This window comes from Bos taurus, chromosome 18, assembly GCF_002263795.3.
Source record: "Bos taurus isolate L1 Dominette 01449 registration number 42190680 breed Hereford chromosome 18, ARS-UCD2.0, whole genome shotgun sequence".
Lineage (NCBI taxonomy): Eukaryota > Metazoa > Chordata > Mammalia > Artiodactyla > Bovidae > Bos > Bos taurus.
Genome location: NC_037345.1, coordinates 43,548,862 through 43,569,704, shown reverse-complemented (window position 1 = coordinate 43,569,704; position 20,843 = coordinate 43,548,862). Strand labels below are relative to the sequence as shown.

Here is a 20,843-nt window from a genome sequence, read left to right as displayed (position 1 = left end):
TAACACAGCATTGTAAAGCAGTTATACTCCAATAAAAAAAAAAATACCTATCTCACAGTACAATTTAAAAAAAACTTCTTCCATTGAACTTGAGGGATATAAAAATTCAAATCAGAAGAAATACTGTGGAAGACTAGAATAAATAAATTATAAGCAAAGTTCTTTAAATTAAAAATAATCATAATAATAGGTCCCTCCAGGCTTCCCTAGAGAAGGAAATGGCAACCCACTCCAGTAGTCTTGCCTGGAAAATCCCATGGACAGAGGAGCCTGGTGGGCTACAGTCCATAGGGTCGCAAGAGTCGGACACAACTGAGCCTCTAAACCACTACCACCGGGGAGAAGACAGGACAGGCACAGCAGTCAGGTCTGACTGTGATGCTATGGACTATCGCCCACCAGGCTCCTCTGTCCATGGGGATTTTCTAGGCAAGAATCCTGGAGTGGGTTGCCATTTCCTCCTCCAGGGGATCTTCCTGACCAGGGACCGAACTCACGTATCCTGCATTGAAAGCAGATTTTTTTTTACCACTTTAGCCACTGGGGAAACCCACTGCTTACACACTTTGAAATTTTTTTCCCAATGATTATGCTTTTTTCTTCTGAGTTAACTGTTAACTCACATGCAGTTGTAAGGACTCCTACAGAGAGACCCTGTATGCCTGTCACTCAGTTTCCCCCAATGGTGACCTCTTACACAATGATTGCATAGGATCACAACCAGGAAATTGACATTTGATGACTGTTTTTTCAGGAGTTGCCATTCTAGTCTTTTTAATTATCTGAATTTGTTTTTTTATACATGATAATTGATAGTAATAAAATTGCTAATCATCACTATTATAAAACACTAGAATAAATATGTTATTAATAATCAGTGATTATTATTTTTATGGGCTTTCCTGGTGACTTAGCAATAAAGAAGGAAGAATGTGGGAAAATACACATAAAATGTTAAGAAGCCTGGAAAGAAAGAAAGTGAAGTCGCTTAGTCATGTCCAACTCTTTATGACTCCATGGACTGTAGCCTGCTGGGCTCTTCCATCTATGGGATTTTTCAGGCAAGAATACTGGAGTGAGTTGCCATTTCCTTCTCCAGGAGATCTTCCAAACCCAAGGATCGAACCTGGGTCTCCTACACTGCAGGCAGACTACCATCTGAGCCACCAGGCAAGCCAAGAAGCTTGGGTCTTCATTCAATAAAAGATGGACTTTAAATGTCCATGTGAAGCTGGAGCAGAACAATGTTTCACTTATTATAAGCATGAGACTGAGTGGAAAAGCCTTAACCACTCTTGATTTTAATTGCCCATGTTTTTATCCATCAGGGCTTCCCTGATAGCTTAGTTGGTAAAGAATCCACCTGCAATGCGGGAGACCTGGGTTCAATCCCTGGGGGTTGGGAAGATCCCCTGGAGAAGGGAAAGGCTACCCACACCACTATTCTGGCCTGGAGAACTTGGGTTCTACCCACTCCAGTATTCTGGCCTGGGTCACAAAGAGTCGGACGTGACTGAGCGACTTTCACTTCACTTTTATCCATCAATGTCCCATCTTTAATGACATGGTTCACAGCACTGCTGATTTATCAAGTAAAACAATAAAGTCACTGTCATTCAAGCGACAAGTGGCTGTTATCATAATAGACAGAACAGAGCAGGGAGCCCACACAAACTCACCTTTGATACGGGACACAGTGGTGGAGTCTTTCGCATCTATTATAAAGATTCCATGATCCACATCCAAGCCCAAGACCACGTATTTACCATCAGGGGAACACTTAGCGGAGACTATGAAGGTTTCATGACTGAGCTTCCACTGAAATAGGGCAACAATCAAAAGGTTTCTCTCTAGCCCAGTGTTACAGCAGGACTTTCTGAAATATTCTATCTAGGCACTGTTCAATATGCCAGCCACTGGCCACATGTGGCCACTGAGTTCTTGTAATAGACTAGTGCAAACAAGGAACTGAATGTTTAGTTTTCATGAATTAATTTTTAATTAATACATGTAATTAATGTGTGTCCAGGAGAGACGAACAAGGATAGGGGGCACCGAGCAGAACTGGCAGCAAGGTTCTAGTAATGGCCAACTTGGCTCTTGTTCAGTTTGGTAAACAAGTCTGCCTGGAGGACAATACTCTACAGTCCCAGCCCCTCAGGACAGAGAGCTACTCATTCTAGGAAAGGAAAATCTCTCTGTATGTCATAAATTATGGTATTACTGTTGTGAAGCTTTTTAAATATGCTCCCCAATTCTTTGACAGTCCTCTCTTCACAAAAGTGAAAGTCACTCAGTCATGTCTGAATTTTTGCGACCCCATGGACTGCAGCCCAGCCGGCAACTCTGTCCATTGAATTCTCCAGGCAAGAACCGTAGAGTGGGTGGCCATTACCTTATGCAGAGGAATCTTCCCATTCCAGGGATCAAATCTGGAACTGCAGGAATGTAGGCAGATTCTTTAACGTCTGAGCCACCAGGGAAGTCTCAGGGTGGAGTCTAATTACCCCAAGGGTGTGGGCTCAACCCAGTGAGTTACTTCTTTGGATACAACATAGCAAAAGTGATATGTTGTAATACTAGTGATATGTTGTAAAACTAGTATCACTGTTGTGATACTAGGTCACAACAGAAACCAGGGCTTTATCCAAAGAAAACATACAGATGGCCAACAGGCACATGCAAAAATGTTCAACATCACTAATCACTAGACAAATGCAAATCAAAACTACAAAGAGCTATCACCTCACACCAGTCAGAATGGTCATCATCAAAAAGTCTACGAATAATAAATGCTAGAGAGGGTATGGAGAAAAGGGACCCCTCCTACATTGTGGGTGGGAATATAATTTGGTGCAGCCACTACAGAGAACAGTATGGAGGTTCCTTAAAAAACTAAAACTAGAGCTACCCTTGGAGGAGGTGATGGCACCCCACTCCAGTACTCTTGCCTGGAAAAGCCCATGGATGGAGGAGCCTGGTAGGCTGCAGTCCACGGGGTCGCACAGAGTCGGACACGACTGAAGCGACTTAGCAGCAGCAGCAGTAGCAGCACAGCTACCCTATAATCCAGCAATCCCACTCCTGGGTATACATCTGCAAAACATGAAAATTCTAATCCAAAAAGATGTATGTGGGACTCCCCTGGTGGTCCAGTGGTTAAGAATCCACCTTCCAATGCAAGGGATGTGGGTTTGATCCCTGGTCGAGGAACTAAGACCCCGCATGCCACAGAGCAACCAAGGCTGCACACCACAGCTACCAAGCCCACACGTTCTGGAGCCTGTGTACCACAACGAAAGATCCTGCGCGACACAACAGGCTCTGCATGCTGCAACTAAGACCCGACACAGCGAAACAAACAAACAGCAAAAAGATCCATGCACCCCAATGATCACAGCAGAACTATCTACAATAGCCATGACATGAACACAACTGAAGGCTCACTGGTAGATGAAGAGATTAAAAAAAAGATATGGTATGTACATAAAATGGAATACTACTCAGCCATAAAAAAGAATGAATTATTGCCATTTGCAGCAACCTGGATGGACCTAGAGATTATTAATATCATACTAAGTGAAATAAGTCAGACAAAGACAAATATCATATGATATCATTTATTGTGGAATCTTAACAAAATGATACAAAAGAACTTATTTACAAAACAGAAATAGACTGGCAGACATAGAAAACAAGTTTATGTTTACCAAAGGGGAAAGTGGGGGTGGGATAATATCCTATAATGCAAAAGAATCTGAAAAAGAATATATGTGTTTATATTCATAAATATACACGTTTATAATGTACACATATATACACACACATGCACACAAACACATACCTGAATCACTTTGCCATATGCCTGAAACACTGCAAACCAGCTATAACCACAAAAATTAAAAAAAAAAAAAAGAAGAAAACCAGGGTTTCCTCCTGCCATCTCTTGAGTCGCTTGCTCTGAGGGAGTAAACCGCCATGTCCTGAGGACACTCAAGCAACCCTATGGAGAGACTTGGGTGCAAAGGAACCGAGGGCTCCTGCCAACAGCCAACTTGGAAGGAGACCCTCAGTGAGCCTTCAGAAGACTGCAGCCCCAGATGACATCCTAACCATGACCTCACAAGAAACCTAAGCCAGAACCACTGGCTAACCTGCTCCAAAAGTTCTGTCACGAAACTCTGCAAGGACTTCCGTGGCGGTCCAGTGGTTGAGAGTCTGCCTGCTAGCGCAGGGAACACAGGTTCAATCCCTGGATTGGGAAGACCCCCACGCTGAGGGGCAACTAAGCCCATGCACCGCAACTACTGAGCCTGTGCTCTGCGACAAGAGAAGCCACCACCATGAGAACCACAATCAGAGAGCAACTAGAGAAAGCTCATGTGCAGCAAGGAAGACCCAGTGCAGCCAAAATACGTTAATTATTTTAGAAAAAAGAAACTCTGCGTGGCCATAAATGCTTGTTGTTTGAAAATAAGTTCTGGAATAGTTTGTCAAGCAGCAGCGGATCACTAACTCAGCCCTATAGATGGCAAGTGGCATGGACATCCTGTGCAACAAAAGTAATAAAAGTACTAAAACAAGTTTACCGAAGGGACTTCTCAGGTGGTCCAGTGGCTAAGACTTCTCACTCTCCATGCAGGCAGCCTGGGTTTGACCCCTGGTCAGGGAACTAGAGCCCGCATGCCACAACTAAAGATTCCACATGCTTCAACTAAGACCTGGGGCAGCCAAATAAATAAACAAATATTTTGTAAAAATAAATAAAAACATCCTGGGGAGAGTTTTTTTAACAAGAAGAGAACGACAAAGAGGCTAGAGACAAGAGCAGGACGTTTATGTGAGATGAAATAAGCATTTGGGAAAATGCTAAAAGTCAGGAGTAATCAATGATCGTATATAATGACACTGTTGTCAGCAGAACATGTCATGTTGTCACGCTTGCCCGTGTTCATATGTAAGGTGTGTACAGGAAAAGACACACCAAGATGCTAACTGTTACACTATTTTTTTTTTACACTGGGCTTCTCTTTCTAAAAATGTTTCACAATGAAAATAAATTAATCTTTGCACTAAAAAGAAAGTTTGTTGTTGTTTTTTAAGGAGAGAACAGAGGAGAAAGGGAAAAAGGGAGAAGAGAGGTGACGAGAAGCTGCCTGGGGTGGGGTGGGCAGGGAGGGCAGCAGGGATGGGGCAGGAAACCCTGCAGAGCGCCTGAGCAGGCTCAGGGCTGCCCGGACATTAGGCAGGAGACAGAGGGATCCTGGGCCCATTGGATGGATGGATGGATGGATGGTGGCCCCTTCTCAGATGGAGAACAGACTGGGAACCAGTTGCCTTGTCCTTTGGCCACATGGCCTTTACCCTATGGCCTCAGCTCTACTTCCTGCCCCTGTCAAAAGCCAACATCCCACAGGGGAGGGTCTCTTTTCCCACACAGTTCTCTCAGTTTGTAATGCCATCCTCCCTACCCTCTGCCCCCACCTCTACTTCTTCCCTTATACCCATCCTCCCCATCCCTGAAACAGAGCCCTCCTCTGCCCGCTTCAGATAGCTTTCCTTCCCCGAAGCCCACCATCCATCACGTTGGGTCCCTAAGAAAATTTTCCTTTCCCGGAAGATTGGCTACTCTTCCCAATCCATGACCAGCTCAAGGCCACCTAAGGCCCAGCAAAGAACCTGTGTTGTAGGCAGGGAAGGAGGGGGTGAGATGAACTGAGAGAACAGCATTAACACACACACATATATATATACTGCTGCTGCTGCTGCTAAGTCGCTTCAGTCGTGTCCGACTCTGTGCGACCCCACAGATGGCAGCCCACCAGGCTCCCCTGTCCCTGGGATTCTCCAGGCAAGAACACTGGAGTGGGTTGCCATTTCCTTCTCCAATGCATGAAAGTGAAAAGTGAAGGTGAAGTCGCTTAGTCGTGTCCCGTGTCTGACTCTTCGAGACCCCATGGACTGCAGCCTACCAGGCTCCTCTGTCCATGGGATATACTACCATGTGTAAAACAAAAGCTGGCAGGAAACTGCTGCATGGCACAGAGATCTCAGCTCGATGCTCTGTGATGATCTAAAGGAGTGTGATGTGATGTGCGGGGGCAGTGGGAGGAAGGCTCAAGAGGGAGGGGATATATGTTTACATAGAGCTGATTCACATCATTGAACAGCAGAAACTAACACAATATTGTAAAGCAATTATACTCCAATTAAAACATTAAAAAAAAAAAAAACCAGAAGACCCTGTGCTGTGACATCTCCACCAGGGCAGAGCATACATACCAGCAGCTTGCCTGTTTCAACGTCCCAAGCCCTCACTGTTTTGTCATAAGATGCTGCAACGATTCTGGAAAGAAAATGACAAGAGTCTTAACGACCCAGACTATTACGCCTGTGGTTTCTAAGAAAGATCAAATATTTAACAGACAGTTTCTACAGTTTAGGACCAAGACTGCAAAAAATACTTGAATCTTTCTAAAGATACTTCATGAGGCCCCTGGAGAACTGGGGGTTCTCAGTGAAAACAGAAAGATCCTAACACAGAAGGCACCATGACACCATTCTCTTCCTTAATCCTTTAATCGGCCACCCAAATATGTCCTTTTCTATCTGGGGCATTAAAGGTATCATTTCTTCTATTCTGTAATTGACTTCTTTTAGAAGGATAGCTACAACTCACAAGGATCAATCACTTCTTGTACTGATTTCACATCTTTTTTTTTTTTTTACAGGATAAGACTGTCATAGCTCATTTTATTCTGAATGCTTTCTTGTACATTTACACTATTAGGCTGGCTAAAGAGTTCATACAGATTTTCCCATGTTATGGAAAAGCCCTAATGAATTTTTTGGTCAACCCAGTAATATAAGTGTACCCTTGTCTTCTTACATCGCATGTTTCAGTGACAATGTGTCCTCTATATGAGATAAATTCCCATGAAGCTTACCCTGGAGTAGGAAGTGACAACCCATTCCAATATTCTTGCCTGGAAAAAGAGGAGCCTGGCAGGCTACAGTCCATGGGGTCGCAAAGAGTCAGACATGCCTGAGCGAATGAGCATGTACATGAAGCTTACATTCCCCCATGTGTTTTCACTAGTAGATTAATTTTGTAGCTGCTGCTCAGGGTAAAAGCAAATCCATTTTAAAGCAAATCCCCTTTTAAAGGCTCATCTCACATCTGTGTGAAGTGTGAATGCAAATGCACCCCAGGGCGGCCTCCCAAACCGACTCTCCCCAGGTGACGGCTCAGGCTTTCTTCCTGGGCCCTGGTTTCCCCCTGTGACATGAGGGCCTGCACTGAATCACTAGCGAACCTTGCAGCTGGTCCACAGGTGTGACCGCGGGAAAGAAACTCCACGGAGAACATTCAGAGTGGCTTCAGTCACAGTACATTTCGTCTTTTTGGCATTTAAAATTTTCAGTCACCACATCTACTTGGTTCTCACAGCAAAAGATGGAAACCATGAGACCAGCATACGGGAGTGTAAGGTCAGGTGTTTGCTGAAAAGACAGTGAAGGGTCCCTGGCATGCTGTGTGCGGGCCTGCCCTTCCCGCTCACCTTCCTGACCAGAGTCAAATGAGGGCAAGTCACCTTCTGCTGTCAGCTGTGATGCTGCATTCTAAAACAGGACCTTCGGGCACCGGCTCAAAATCCCGAACAATGGATCCATCCATAGCATCCTCGGATCAGCAGGAGAGAGTGGGAGAGGGTCAGAGGTCACTAAAGTGTCAACTGAAGCAATGAGCTGAGTTCAGCATCAACCCTGAGCTTGGTTGAGTACCCACGGTCCTATGACGCTTCCCCCAGCTCAGAAGGGTGAAAAGACTTCCCCACCACTCCCAGGGCAAGAAGGCCACCATCACCATCCACGGCATCCCCAGCAAACTCCCCGTCCATGGAAGTGGCCCATGGAAACGGGCCACTCTGAAGGCAAAGCTGCAAACAGGTAATATTCTTGTTCTCTCCTGGCCAAAGAGGCTTCACAGAATCTAGCAAGATCTTTCAAGAACTTTCTAAAAATTCCCACAGTTTGAACCAGCAATTCTATTTTGGGGCGGAGGCAGGGCGGCCCCCTCGGGGACAGTCTTCCCTAAGTAAATAATCTAAATTGTGGTCAAAGACTTGTGCACAAAAAAGGTTCATCAATGAACTTATGGTTGCCAGGGGGGAAGAGTGGGGGGAAGAGATAGTTAAGGAGTTTGGGATCAACATGCACACACTGCTATATTTAAGATGGATAACTAACAAGGTCCTATTGTATAGCACAGGGAACTCTGCTCAGTGTTATGTGGCAGCCTGGATGGGAGGGGAGTTCGGGGGAGAATGCATACATGTGTATGGATGGCTGAGTCCTTTTGCTGTCCATCTGAAACTATCACAACATTGTTAATTGACTATACTCCAAATGAAAAGTTTAATGGAAAAGGGTTCGTCGTGTGTTTTAGGGGACAGACAGCAAACTCACCGGCAGCAGTCTGTGTCCACCTAAAGGGGGCAGTTAAACTCTAAGACAGCCAACAGAGGGACCCAGGCAACTGTTACCACACTGAAGGGAGATAACTAGAGAATATGATGAGGACAAAGTAGTAATAATAACTGGTAATATGATAGGAACAATGAGGGCACCAACGTGAAAGGTGCTTGAGTGACAGAAATAAAAATGCTTTCAATAAATGCGGAGACTTCCCTGGCGCGCCAGTGGTTAAGATTTCACCTTCCAGTTCGTGGGGTGCAGGTTCAATCCCTGGTCAGGGAGCTACAATCCCACAGGCATCGTGGCCAAAAAACCAAAACAAAAACAACAGTGTAACAAACTCAATAAAGACTGTAAAAATGGTCCACATCAAAAAATCTTTGGAAAAAAAAAAAATGTGTCCACAACTTTTCAGGATAAGCCGAGGTGGAAAGTCCCCTTGAAACAAATGCTATTAGCAAGACAATGAATTTCTAGAAAGACCCTGCATTGTTATGTGAAATCATGGTGCCTGGTTGGGAGAGCTTTTGGCCTGACCAGACCAGGCCAGGACAATTCTCCCTGATATGCAGAGACCAATTCAATTAAGACCATAAGCCTGCTGGGAGGCAGAGGGCTCTGTGTCAGGGGTCCCCAGGACCACCCTCAAGACTGATGATTCTCCAGGATTCATAGGACTCAGAATACAGGCATGCTCACAGCTAAGATTTACAGCAGCCAAAGCACACAAAGCAAAATCAGCAAAGGGAAGGGCACGTGGGGTGAGGTCCAGAGAAAACCAGGCACTGCTTCCAAGAGTCTCTCCCTAGTAGCATGGAAACATATACACTACGATATGTAAAATAGATAGCCAATGGGAATTAGCTGTGTGACTCAGGGAACTCAAACAGGGGCTCTGTAACAACCTAGAGGGGTGGGAAGGGGTGGGAGGTGGGAGGGAGGTTCAAGAGGGAGGAGACATATGTATACCTATGGCTGATTCATGTTGATGAATGGCCAATGCAATATTGTAAAGCAATTTATCCTTCAATTAAAAATAAATAAATTTTGAAAAAGACAGTCTCTCCCTGTGAGTAGCATGGGATGAGCTTAATTCCTCCAGCAACCAGTCATAACAACACGTCAGGTGCTGTCTTCTAGGGAGGTGCACCTGAGCCTCCGGACCCAGATTTTTACTGAGGTCTGGTCACACAAGCATCACCCACGTGGACTGCACAGTCTGGACACAGCGAGCCCCCTGGATCACCTAGGGAAAGATTCATATGACTGTAGGACAGTGTTTGCCAGTGAAGTTCCCAGATGCCAGCCAAGGCCAGCCTTGCCAGCGGGTCTTTGCAGGGACAGCAGCCTCAGGCCACCTGTGCAAACTCTTTTCTGCACAGATCCAGTCCCTCAACCCCTGCTCCATGAGACTCTAAACAGCCAGGTCCTTAATCAAAGCCCCCTGGCAGGAAGAGATACCAAAGAGGAACTCATGGAGGCAGGACATATCCAGGCTGGAGGCTCAGCTCATGAGCCTCATGACTTGGGAAGAAATGACTGCCTCTGATGGCCCATGATCCTGGAGAAGGAAATGGCAACCCACTCCAGTGTTCTTGCCTGGAGAATCCCAGGGACGGGGGAGCCTGGTGAGCTGCCGTCTATGGGGTCACACAGAGTCGGACACGACTGGAGCGACTTAGCAGCAGCAGCAGCAACAGATGGCAGATGATCCAGCCTCCCTGGAGGGTGTGTTACTCTAAAAAAAAGTATGTGTCTGAGGGCTTCCCGTGTGGCTCAGCTGGTAAAGAATCTGCCTGCAATGAGGGAGACCTGGGTTCGATCCCTGGGTTGGGAAGATCCCTGGAGAAGGGAAAGGCTACCCACTCCAGTATTCTGGCCTGGAGAATTCCATAGACTGTAGAGTCCATGGGGTTGCCAAAAAAAAAATGTGTCTGGGAACTAAAAAAAAAAAGATCACTGTGGGTCCTGAGGATGAGGCCTATTGCAGTCTCTGGCTGTAGCCCTGGGCCAGCTAACGGCAGCACTAGAACAGAATGTGAGGTCTATGGGGCTGCACAGGTTCAGTGCTCGATAGTGCCACCATATGGCCAAGAGGGAAAATAGCAATCGCGGACTGATGACCCTCTTGGAAAATGAGCACTGCCATGAATTGCTTGGCAGGAGAGCTGTATGGCAATAGAGCCAGATGTTGCCAGACAGTGGAAATGTCTATGTTTTGTACTGAATGTTTCTTGAAATAACTGGGCCATCGGCTAGGGGTATGGGAAAACAAATAGAGACAGTTACCCCTTCACTTGACGTTTGGGACCAGGAACTCTTTCTGTGGATTCAGATAATTTAAGATTGGTTGGTTGGACTTTGAATGAATGGTGAGAAAGTGGTTCTAATAAAGGCGGTGAGACGGTATTTGTAGCCCATATTTACTGTCGCTATATAAACAGTTTTACTGTGTGGTCTCAATTTCATACATATGTGTATACATGTTCAAACAGGAAAAAGAAACTACACTCCAACCTTTTCACGGCAGTTTACCCACGATTCACAGAATGATTTTTTTCCTTTGTGTTCTTAATGTTTTTTGTTCTTTTGTGTTTCTTATGTTCTTATGTTTTTTGATAAAGCCATCTTACCTTCATAATATGAGAAAGACTAGCAAAGCAGTTTTTTCTATAATGACTGAAAAGAGATGTACCATACTAGAGGACGACTGGGTGTAAGATAAGGATAATTTTTTCCCCCACTTCTTCATACATTGATGGATTTTCTAAATTATTCACAATGATCTTCAGTTAGGAGAAAGGGAGCCTTTTTAAAGCTTAAGCCAGGGGACTTCCCTGGTGGATCAATGGTTAAAACTCCGCACCCCCAATGCATGGGGCCCAGGTTTGATCACTGGTCAGGGAACTAGATCCCACATGCTGCAACTAAAACCCGGTGCAGCCAAATAAATAAATAAAGGCTAAGCTAGATGTTTGGGCTTGTGGTGGGTTTGAGGGGGAAATCAGTGATGAGAGTGGGGGAGAGAAGAGAGAGGCAAGGAGACTTTTTCCAAAGATACCTCAATGGAGAAGGTGATGCACATGGTAATGACTTGTCACCCCCTGAGGGAGGGCTTGCCCAAGAACTGTAACTGGGGCAGGGAGAGCCACAGGAGGAGCCAGGAGCAGAAACAAAGATGGAGAAAAGAGAGCCAGGAGGAGCAAAGAGGACCCATTGGAGGGGCAGCTAAGGCAGGGAGACCAGAGAACTGGGTGATTTTGCAGCTAGGCATGAATGTATGAAGGAGGGCAGAGGGTGGAGAGGGAGCAACTGGAGAAGGTGGAACAGAGTGGTAGGGCTGTGAGCAGGTCAGGGATGGAGGGAGTTTGGACAGGCTGCGGTGACTGCATCCTGGAAGGAGCATGGAGTAGGCAGGAAGCAAGGGCAGTGAGGCTGCTGTGGGGAGTTAGGGATGTCTTGATGGATGGTCCCTAATACTGGGACAACCAGAAAAAACAGGCAGACTTACCCTTAGAGAGAGAGAAACCCTTTGGCCAAAATAGACAGAAACCCCTGTGAGTCTTTCCACTGACTCAAAAGGTGAGAAGAACATGAGAAAATCTGAAGATGGTAAAGCAGAATGCACACTTAGAAAGTCACCAACCTCCCTCCCCACAGGTGATGACAACCAGCAGAAGCCCCCTTGCTTCTGGGCCTTCTCGGTCATCCTAGAGGACTAAGAAAGGGCCTGGGGTTTCCAGAGGAACCAGTGGCGTTCCCAGCAAGAAGATCATGGGGCTGGGTGGAGGGGGTGGTGGATAAGGGCCACAGAAGAGAAAGGAGTGGATGTCTGTAGGGACCTGGAATGGGCCAGGCAGGCCCTGGAGTAGCCCCAGCTCTCAGCTGATCCTGAGGGGCCTAGGGAAATTCAGGGAGGCCCAGGAGGTCATGTAACCACCCAGGGTCAAATATCTAGTATGTCCCTAATGTGGGGCTTGAACTATCTGGAGAGCTCCCAAACCCTCCTGGCTAGTCTTCCTGGCTTGGAACCCACCAAGACCCAGAAGATGTCCCTCTAAGGGTATCTGGAAGGTGAGAGCTATCCTCTACCTAGTTGCCCAAACTGGAACCCAGGAATTAGCCTTAACTCGCTCCATCCTGTCCCCCTCCTGCTCCTGAAGCCAGAGGAGATAGCAAAACTCCGAACTGACTGTCCTCCCCAGGGGGCCAGCCTCACCACACAGTCGTCTGCGGAATGGCCCCTGATGGTCATTGCCATCTCCCAGTCCTGACACTTCCTCCTCTTCTCCTGAATGACCAGCAGAACACCCAAGCAGGCCCGCCAGGGTCTGCTGGCTCTGCCCTGAAGGCTTTGAAAGAGTTCACAGTGGCCACCTCTCTATAGCCTCATCTGACCATCATACCCCTGTTCCTGGGCCCCGGGCCCCTGCCCCCTGCATCTTACAGCACTGACCTATTCTCTGGCCTGCCTCTTCCAATCACTCTTCATGGACAGGTCCCAGGTTTGCCCACTTTTCTGTCCTCTTGTGATCGCCCAGGCCTGGACATACCATCTCTGTGGATGGAACTGAATATTCCAAGTGAGGAGACCCAGAGAGATGACACAGCTCAGAGACCCTCAGGCACATCCTCCAGCAAAAGCTGGCGAGCTCCTGGTCCAATGGTCTCCACCCCTGCTCCCACTGTTTCCAAGTCAACAGGCTGACAGCAGCCACACTAACTTCATCTCTCTCCAGTGACTTAACACTAGAGTGAGCCCTCACTTTGCTGCTGCTTCTTGCACTTTGTTCAGAAAGGCTTCTCCAATCTTTGGGATCCTTGAATGTCTGGGAACTCAGTACTAGGGAAATCCCATAAGAGGTGACATAAGCTTACGGGATGTTTTGGCTCCACCTAATGCAGGGCCACCTACCCACAGCTTCACGGTGCAGTCATAGGAGCCACTGAGGACCTTGGTGTCATCCACACAGAAGTTACAGGAACTCACAATGTGCTCGTGTCCCCTCATAATTTTAAATGGGATCTGAAAAAAGGATAGACTGAGTGAGTTCAGAAGGTTGCAGAATACCAGATTAATATATTTTTTAATTAGAATTCTCTTATGGCTTTTATTTATTTTTTTAATATATTTTTTAAATCAATAGCATTCTTATACACTTGCAATGAACAATATAGAAAAAAGTTAAGAAAAAACTGCATTTACAAAAGCATCAAAATAGGAATAAATTTAATCAAAAAAGTGTAAAAATTATACACCGAAAATTACAAAACATTGCTAAGAGAAATTTTAAGACTTAAATAAATGGAAAAGCATCCCATGTTCGTGGATTAGCAGACTTACTATTCTTACGAAAATACTCTCCAGAGTGTTTATATTTATTTATTTGTCATTTATTCAACACCATCCTTCTGGCAGACTTCTTTTCTGAAATTGACAAGCTGATCCTACAATTTATAAGGAAACTCAAGGGAAGCAGAAGAGCCAGAACAATCTTGAAAAGGAACAAATGTAGGGGACTCTCAATTTCCAATTTCAAAACAATGTTCAAAACATACAAAGAGACAGTAATCACGACAGTGTGGTACTGGCATAAAGACAGACATACGGACGGAGGTACTAGAGCTGAGAATCCAGAAATAAGCACGCATAGTTTTGGTCACTTGATTTTCAGCAAGGGTGTCAAGATAAATAAAAGGGGAAAGAAAAAACCTTTTCAACAAATTGTGCTGGAACAAGTGAATATTCACATGCAAAAGAATGAAGTTGGACACTTACCTCATACCATATACAAAAATTAACTCAAAATGGATCAAGACCTCAATGTGAGTGCGAAAATTACAAAACTCTTACAAGAAAACATGGGTGTAAATCTTTGTGGATTTGCAGTGACCTCTTAGATATGACAATGAAAGCGATGACAATGATAAACTGGACATTATTGAAACTAAAATTTTTGTGCCTGAAATGACACCATCAAGAAAATAGAAAACAATAAAAAGAAAAAATGTTTAAAAGGAAAGTAAAAAAACAACTCACACAATGGAAGAAAATGTTTGCAAGTCATGTATCAGATTAAGGATGTGTATATGGAATACATAAAGCACTCTTAAAACTCAGCAAGAAGGAGACAAACGATACAAATTAAAAATGGGCAAAATATTTGAATAGGCATTTCTCCAAAATAGGTATGTAAATTATCTACACACACATGGAAATATGCTCAACATCATAAGCCAGTAGGGAAATGTAAATCAAAACCATATTGAGCTAAGAGAATAAATCCTAAGCGTTCTCATCACAAGGAAAATATTTTTAATCTATTTCTTTAATGTATCTATATGAGATGATGGATGTTCACTAAACTTGTTATGGTAATCATTTCATGATGTATGTAAGTCAAAACATTATGCTATATACCTTAAGCTTATGCAGTGCTGTATATCAATGATACCTCGATAAAACTGGGTTAGGTACATTCAATTGCAGTACCTAAATATAAAAAACAGAGCAAACCAAACAACCAAAGAAACATATTGAGGACTTTCTGGTGGTCCAGTGATCAAGAATTCACCTGCCAATGCAGGGGACACAAGTTCAATTTCCAGTGTGGGAAGATTCCCCGTGCTGAGGGGCAACTAAGCTGCTGCTCCACACCTGTCAGCCTGCACTGCAGAGCCTGCAAGCTGCAGCTACTAAGCATGTGAGCTGCAACTACTGGAGCCCTCGGGCCCTAGAGCCCCTGCTCTGCACTAAGAGACGCCACCACGATGAAAAGCCTGCACACCACAACTAGAGAGCAGCCCATGCACAGCAATGAAGACCCAGCACAGCCAAAAATAAATAAATGAAGATTACAAGGCTGCTATATAGATCAGTCTACTAAAAGCAACCCATTATATGCATCTGCCACAAACATCGAAAAAATAAAAAGAAACATATTGAGATGCCACTTCATACCTAGAACAATGTCTATAATAAAAAAAAAAATCAGATAACAAGAATTGATAAGAATGTGGAGAAATCAGAACTCTCATATATGGCTAGTGTGATGTAAAATCGTGCAGCCACTTTGGAAAATAGTTCAGCAATTTCTCAAAAATTTTAACACATGTGTTAACTTATGATGCAGTAACTTTACTCCTGGACTTGCACCTAAGAAAAATGAAACCATACGTCCAAACTTTAACATGGGCCTTCATAGCCATAGTAGTCATGATACTGAAACTTGGAAACACCACACACCCATGGTCAACTAATCTTCAACAAAGAAGGCAAGAATATACGATGGGGAAAAAACATTGTCTTCAGCAAGTAGTGTTGGGAAAGCTGGACAGTTGCATGTAACTCAATGAAATTAGACCACTGTTCACACCGTACACAAAAACAAACTCAAAATGGCTTGAAGACTTCAATATAAGACATGACACCATAAAACTCCTAGAAGAAAATGGGCAAAACATTCTCTGACATAAATCATATCAATGTTTTTCTTAGATCAATCTCCCAAGGAAAAAGAAAAAGCAAAAATAAACAAATAGGACCAAATCAAGCCTATAAACTTTTGCACAGCCAAGAAAACCATTAAAAAATGAAAAGATAACCTGGATATAGGATAAAAGATATCCTGGAATAGGATAAAATATTTTAAAATGATGCAATTGACAAGGACTTAATTTCCAAAGTATACAAACAATTTATACAACTCAAAACAAACAAGCAAATAAAAAAAATGGGCAGAAGCTCTAAATAGATATTTTTCCAAAGAAGACATGTGGGTGGCCAATAGGCATGTGAAAAGATGCTCAACATCACTAGTTATTCAGTTCAGTTCACTCTCTCAGTCGTGTCCAACTCTTTGTGACCCCATGGACTGCAGCACACCAGGCTGTCCATCACCAACTCCTGGAGTTCACTCAAACTCATGTCCGTTGAGTTGGTGATGCCATTCAACCATCTTATCCTCTGTCATCCCCTTCTCCTCCTGCCTTCAATCTTTCCTAGCACTGGGGTCTTTTCAAATGAGTCAGTTCTTTGCATCAGGTGGCCAAAGTATTGGAGTTTCAGCTTCAGCATCAGTCCTTCTAATGAATATTCAGGACTGATTTCCTTTAGGATGGACTAATTATTAGAGAAATGCAAACCTAAACTAGAACGAGGTATCACCTCATATCAGTCAGAATGGTCACCATCAAAAAGTCTACAAATAATAAATGCTGGAGAGGATGTGGAGAAAAGGGAACCCTCCTCCACTGTTGGTAGGAATGTAAGTTGGTACAGCCACTATGGAAAATGGTATGGCAGTTTAAAAAAAAAAAAACCAACCTAAAATAGAGTTGCCATATGACCCAGCAATCCCATTCCTGAGCACATATTAAAAAAAGAGGAATACTCTGTCTTGAAAAGATACATGCACCCCAATGTTCATAGCAGCATTATTTACAATAACTAAGGCATGAAAGCAACTTAAGTGTTCATCGACAGATGAATGGAAAAAGAAGACATGGTGCAAGTATACAGTGGAATATTACTCAGCCATAAAAATGAATGATTTAATGCCATTTGCAGCAACATGGATGAACCTAGATATCATCAGACTGAGTGAAGTAAGTCAGAGAAGGACAAATATATGATATCACTTATACGTGAAATCTTGAAAAAATGATACAAATGAACTTATTTATGAAACAGAAACAGACTCACAGACAGAGAAAACAAACTTACAGTTATCAAAGATGAAAGGGAGGATAAGGATAAATGAGGAGTTTGGGATTAGCAGATACATACTATTACATACAAAATAAACAGCAAGGACCTATTACAATAACACAGGGAACTATATTCAATATCTTGTAATAAACTATGGTGAAAAAGAATTTGAAAAAGAACATATACATACAGAATACACATATCCTGAATATATGTATTTTGAATCACTTTGTTCTACATTAGAAACTAACACAACATTTAAGTCAACTACACTTCTATTTTTTAACAATTGAAAAGAAAAACTTGGAAACAATTTAAATGTCCATCCACTGATGAATGAGTAAATAAAATGAGGTATATCCATACAACAGAATATTACTATGCAATAAAAAGGAAATGAAGGACTTCTTTCTTCTGATCTGGTACGTGAAAAGCTTGGAAGTCCCCACTCCATCCTCACAACAAGGAAAGAACTGAACTGAAAAATCTCTTAGGTCCACAAAAGAAGTGAGGTCACAAGCCAAATGGCTGTCCCCCAAATTGGAAAGAAAGGCAGGCAAATACAAAGAATTCCAAGTTACCAGAGCAGAAATCCAGGAGCAGCAACTTCCGTGGGAACCATTGCCAGGATAGGAAGACCTGAACTGTAATTGACCAATTGCTGGAAGCTCGGGTGTGGATAACTCTGAGAGTTAAAACTCCAAAGGGGAATCCAGTTATGGATCTACAAAAAACTCCACAATTTTGTGAGTGTTATCTCCAGGAGCAGTCCTAATCCTCACAGTGAAAACAGGAGGAAAATCCCCTTGTGCTTCCAGCAGGGAAAAGGAACCATTTTGAATATGCCACAGCATCCTGTTCTTCTTAAATTCTGCCCTCAGGAGAAACTAACCAGTCTAACCTGCTCAGATTTTATCAGAAATCAGCTGAGCAGGGGAAAGAGAAGTACCCAACCCTAGCAAGCTCTAGCCATTCTATACCATGTAAAAGTGAAGGGTGGGGGTTTCAGACTAAAAAGCACATGTGAAGTTAACAGTCTAGAGGCACAGGTTCACTAAAAGACAGAAACCTGATCACAGGGCTATAGAATGCTCCTCTGCACCCCACACCTAACAATCACATTACTAAAGGATGGTTGATTGCAGTTCATTTTACCTAGTAAATCATGTCTGGCTATCAAGAAAAAATTACAAGAAACACTAAGAGGCAGAAAACAGTTTCAAGAGAGAGCACAAACATAACATCAGTACCAGACTCAGATGTGGCAGAGATGTTGGAATTATCAGACCAGGAATTTAAAACAACTCTGATGATATGCTAAGGGCTTAATGAATAAAGTAGACAGTTATGCAAAAACACATGGGTAATGTTAGCAGAGAGATGAAAATTCTAAGAAAGAACCAAAAAGAAATGCTACAGATCAAAAACACCATAAGAGAAATGATGAATATCTTTGATAGGCTTATTACTAGACTATACTTGGCTGAGGAAAGAATCTCTGAGCTTGAGAATATCTCAATAGAAACCTTCAAAACTGAAAAGCAAACAGGAAAAAGACTGGGAAAAAAACCAGAACAGACCATCCAAGAACTGTGAAACAACTAACTACAGGAGGTATAACATACATAACAATACCAGAAGAAGAGAGAAAGAAACAGGAAAATATTTGAAAAAATAATGATTTAGAATTTCCCCCAAACTAATTTCAAACACTAAATCACAGATCCAGGAAGCTCAGAGAACACCAAACCGGATAAACACAAAACAATAAAATAAAAATCTACTCCTACAATTTAAAGCTACAGAATATCAAAGATAAAAAACCCTGAAAGAGGGACTTCTCTGATGGTCCAGTGTCTAAGACTCCATGCTCCCAGTGCAGGGAGCCCAGGCGTGATCCCTGGTCGGGGAACTAGATCGCACATGCCACAGCTAAGAGTTTTCATGCTTCAACTCCTGGAGAAGGGAATGTCTACCCACCCCAATATTCTTGCCTGGAGAATTCCAGGGAGGCCATGGGGTTGTAAAGGGTTGGATAGGACTGAGCAACTAACACTTTCTCTTTTTCATGTCTCAACTAAAGATTCCACATGCCACAGTGAAGATTAAAGATCCCATATGCCACAACTAAGACCCAGCAAAATAAATAAATAAAAATAAATATTTTTTAAAAAACCTGAAAGAAGTGAGAGGAGAAAGACACTTTACCTACTGAGGAGCAAAGATAAGCCTGACATCCAGGTTCTCCTCAGAAGCCATGCAAGTAACAAGAGGCTGAAATATTCCAAGTAGTGAGAGAAAAAACTCACCAACCTAGAAATTTCTATCCTACAAAATTACCCTTCAAAAATGAAGGAGAAATAAAGACTTCCCAAACAAAAATTGAGGAAAATTGTTACCAGTAGATCTACCTTGCAAGAAAGGTTAAACGTTCTTTTAAGACAAGAAAAATGATATAGGTCAGAAACTCAGATCTATATTAAGAAAGGAAGAGTGTGTGTGTGTGTGTGTGTGTGTGTGTGTGTGTGCATGTGCACGCTCATCTTTGTATGATTGCCTCTATGTTTTTCCCAGCAAAAAGTTCACATATATCCTGGCTTCTCCCTTACCTCTTTGGAGCAGTCCTTCAGAGCTTTCTGAGAGGTCATCTCCCATGCTATAGTCCTCGGTAAGCTCCAGGAATAAAACTGAACTGGTAACTCTTACGTTGTGCATTTTTTTTTTCTAAGTTGACAGTGTTGAGTTTTGGGGACCCGGGAGGAGGGATTCGAGGCTCAGCTGCCAGGCAGTGCCCGCACAAATACAGGAACTATGGATGGGGAGGACCAGGTTGGGGTGAGGCAAATTCAGCCCGAGGTTCAGGGATGAGGGGAGGCGGGCATGCAGGGTGGCGGAGCGGTTTCGGGGTTGTGGAAAACACGCTGGTGTGGGGCTGTGAGGAATGAGAGGGCCTTTCCCCTCTAGGTAGCTGGGAGAAGTGGGACAGAAACTGGGCCTCCAGGAGACTAGCTAAGAGGCTCCAGGTCGGGGCTGGGCCGCCAGGGGGCACAGGCAAACTGAGCCAGGCTGCGGACATGAAGCAGGGCCGGCAGGCGCGGGGCGGGTCAGGGGGCGGGGCCTGGAGCCCAGGGAGCCCGCAGCCGTGGCAGAGTGCGGTCCGGAGAGGACCCGATCTGTGTTTTTCTCAACGCTCCGCAGCCAAAGCCCGCGCTTTAACGCAGTACCCACCCCGCCACCCCCAGTCCCTTCTCTGCAGCTGCCTCCGCCTCTAGACAAAACTCTCTTTTTCTCATAACAAAAACAGAACTTTGGCGTGGGAAAACATCTACCCCCTTCTGGACCTTTCTGGGCAGAGTTCTTTTGGGGTTTATGGGGATGGAGACGGAAACGGCAACCCACTCCAGTATTCTCGCCTGGAGAATCCTATGGACGGAGGAGCCTGGCCGGCTACAGTTTTCAGGGTCGCGACAAGTTGAGTTTTAGGCCAGCTTTTTCACTCTTTTCTTTCACCTTCATTAAGAGGCTATATATAGCATCCCACAAATACATTCTACATCCAAGTTTTCCTGCCTGCCTCTCTGGCCGGGACTTGGTCACAGTTCTGCAGGGCATTGGGAATCCAGGAGCAAAGACCTCAGCCCAGGAGTGTGTGATG

General features: G+C 44.0%; 1 protein-coding gene across 1 annotated transcript in view; it reads right to left on the bottom strand.

Moving 5' to 3' along the window:
* WDR88 (WD repeat domain 88) overlaps positions 1–20,843 on the bottom strand; it is a 48,698-nt gene that overhangs the window by 24,531 nt on the left and 3,324 nt on the right. The window contains exons 2-5 of the mRNA XM_002695000.6: positions 13,394–13,504; positions 7,596–7,684; positions 6,283–6,346; positions 1,680–1,818 (exon numbers count right to left, since the gene is read on the bottom strand). Of these exons, the coding sequence (XP_002695046.4) occupies positions 1,680–1,818; positions 6,283–6,346; positions 7,596–7,684; positions 13,394–13,504 (403 nt within the window). The remainder of the gene's footprint in view (positions 1–1,679; positions 1,819–6,282; positions 6,347–7,595; positions 7,685–13,393; positions 13,505–20,843) is intronic.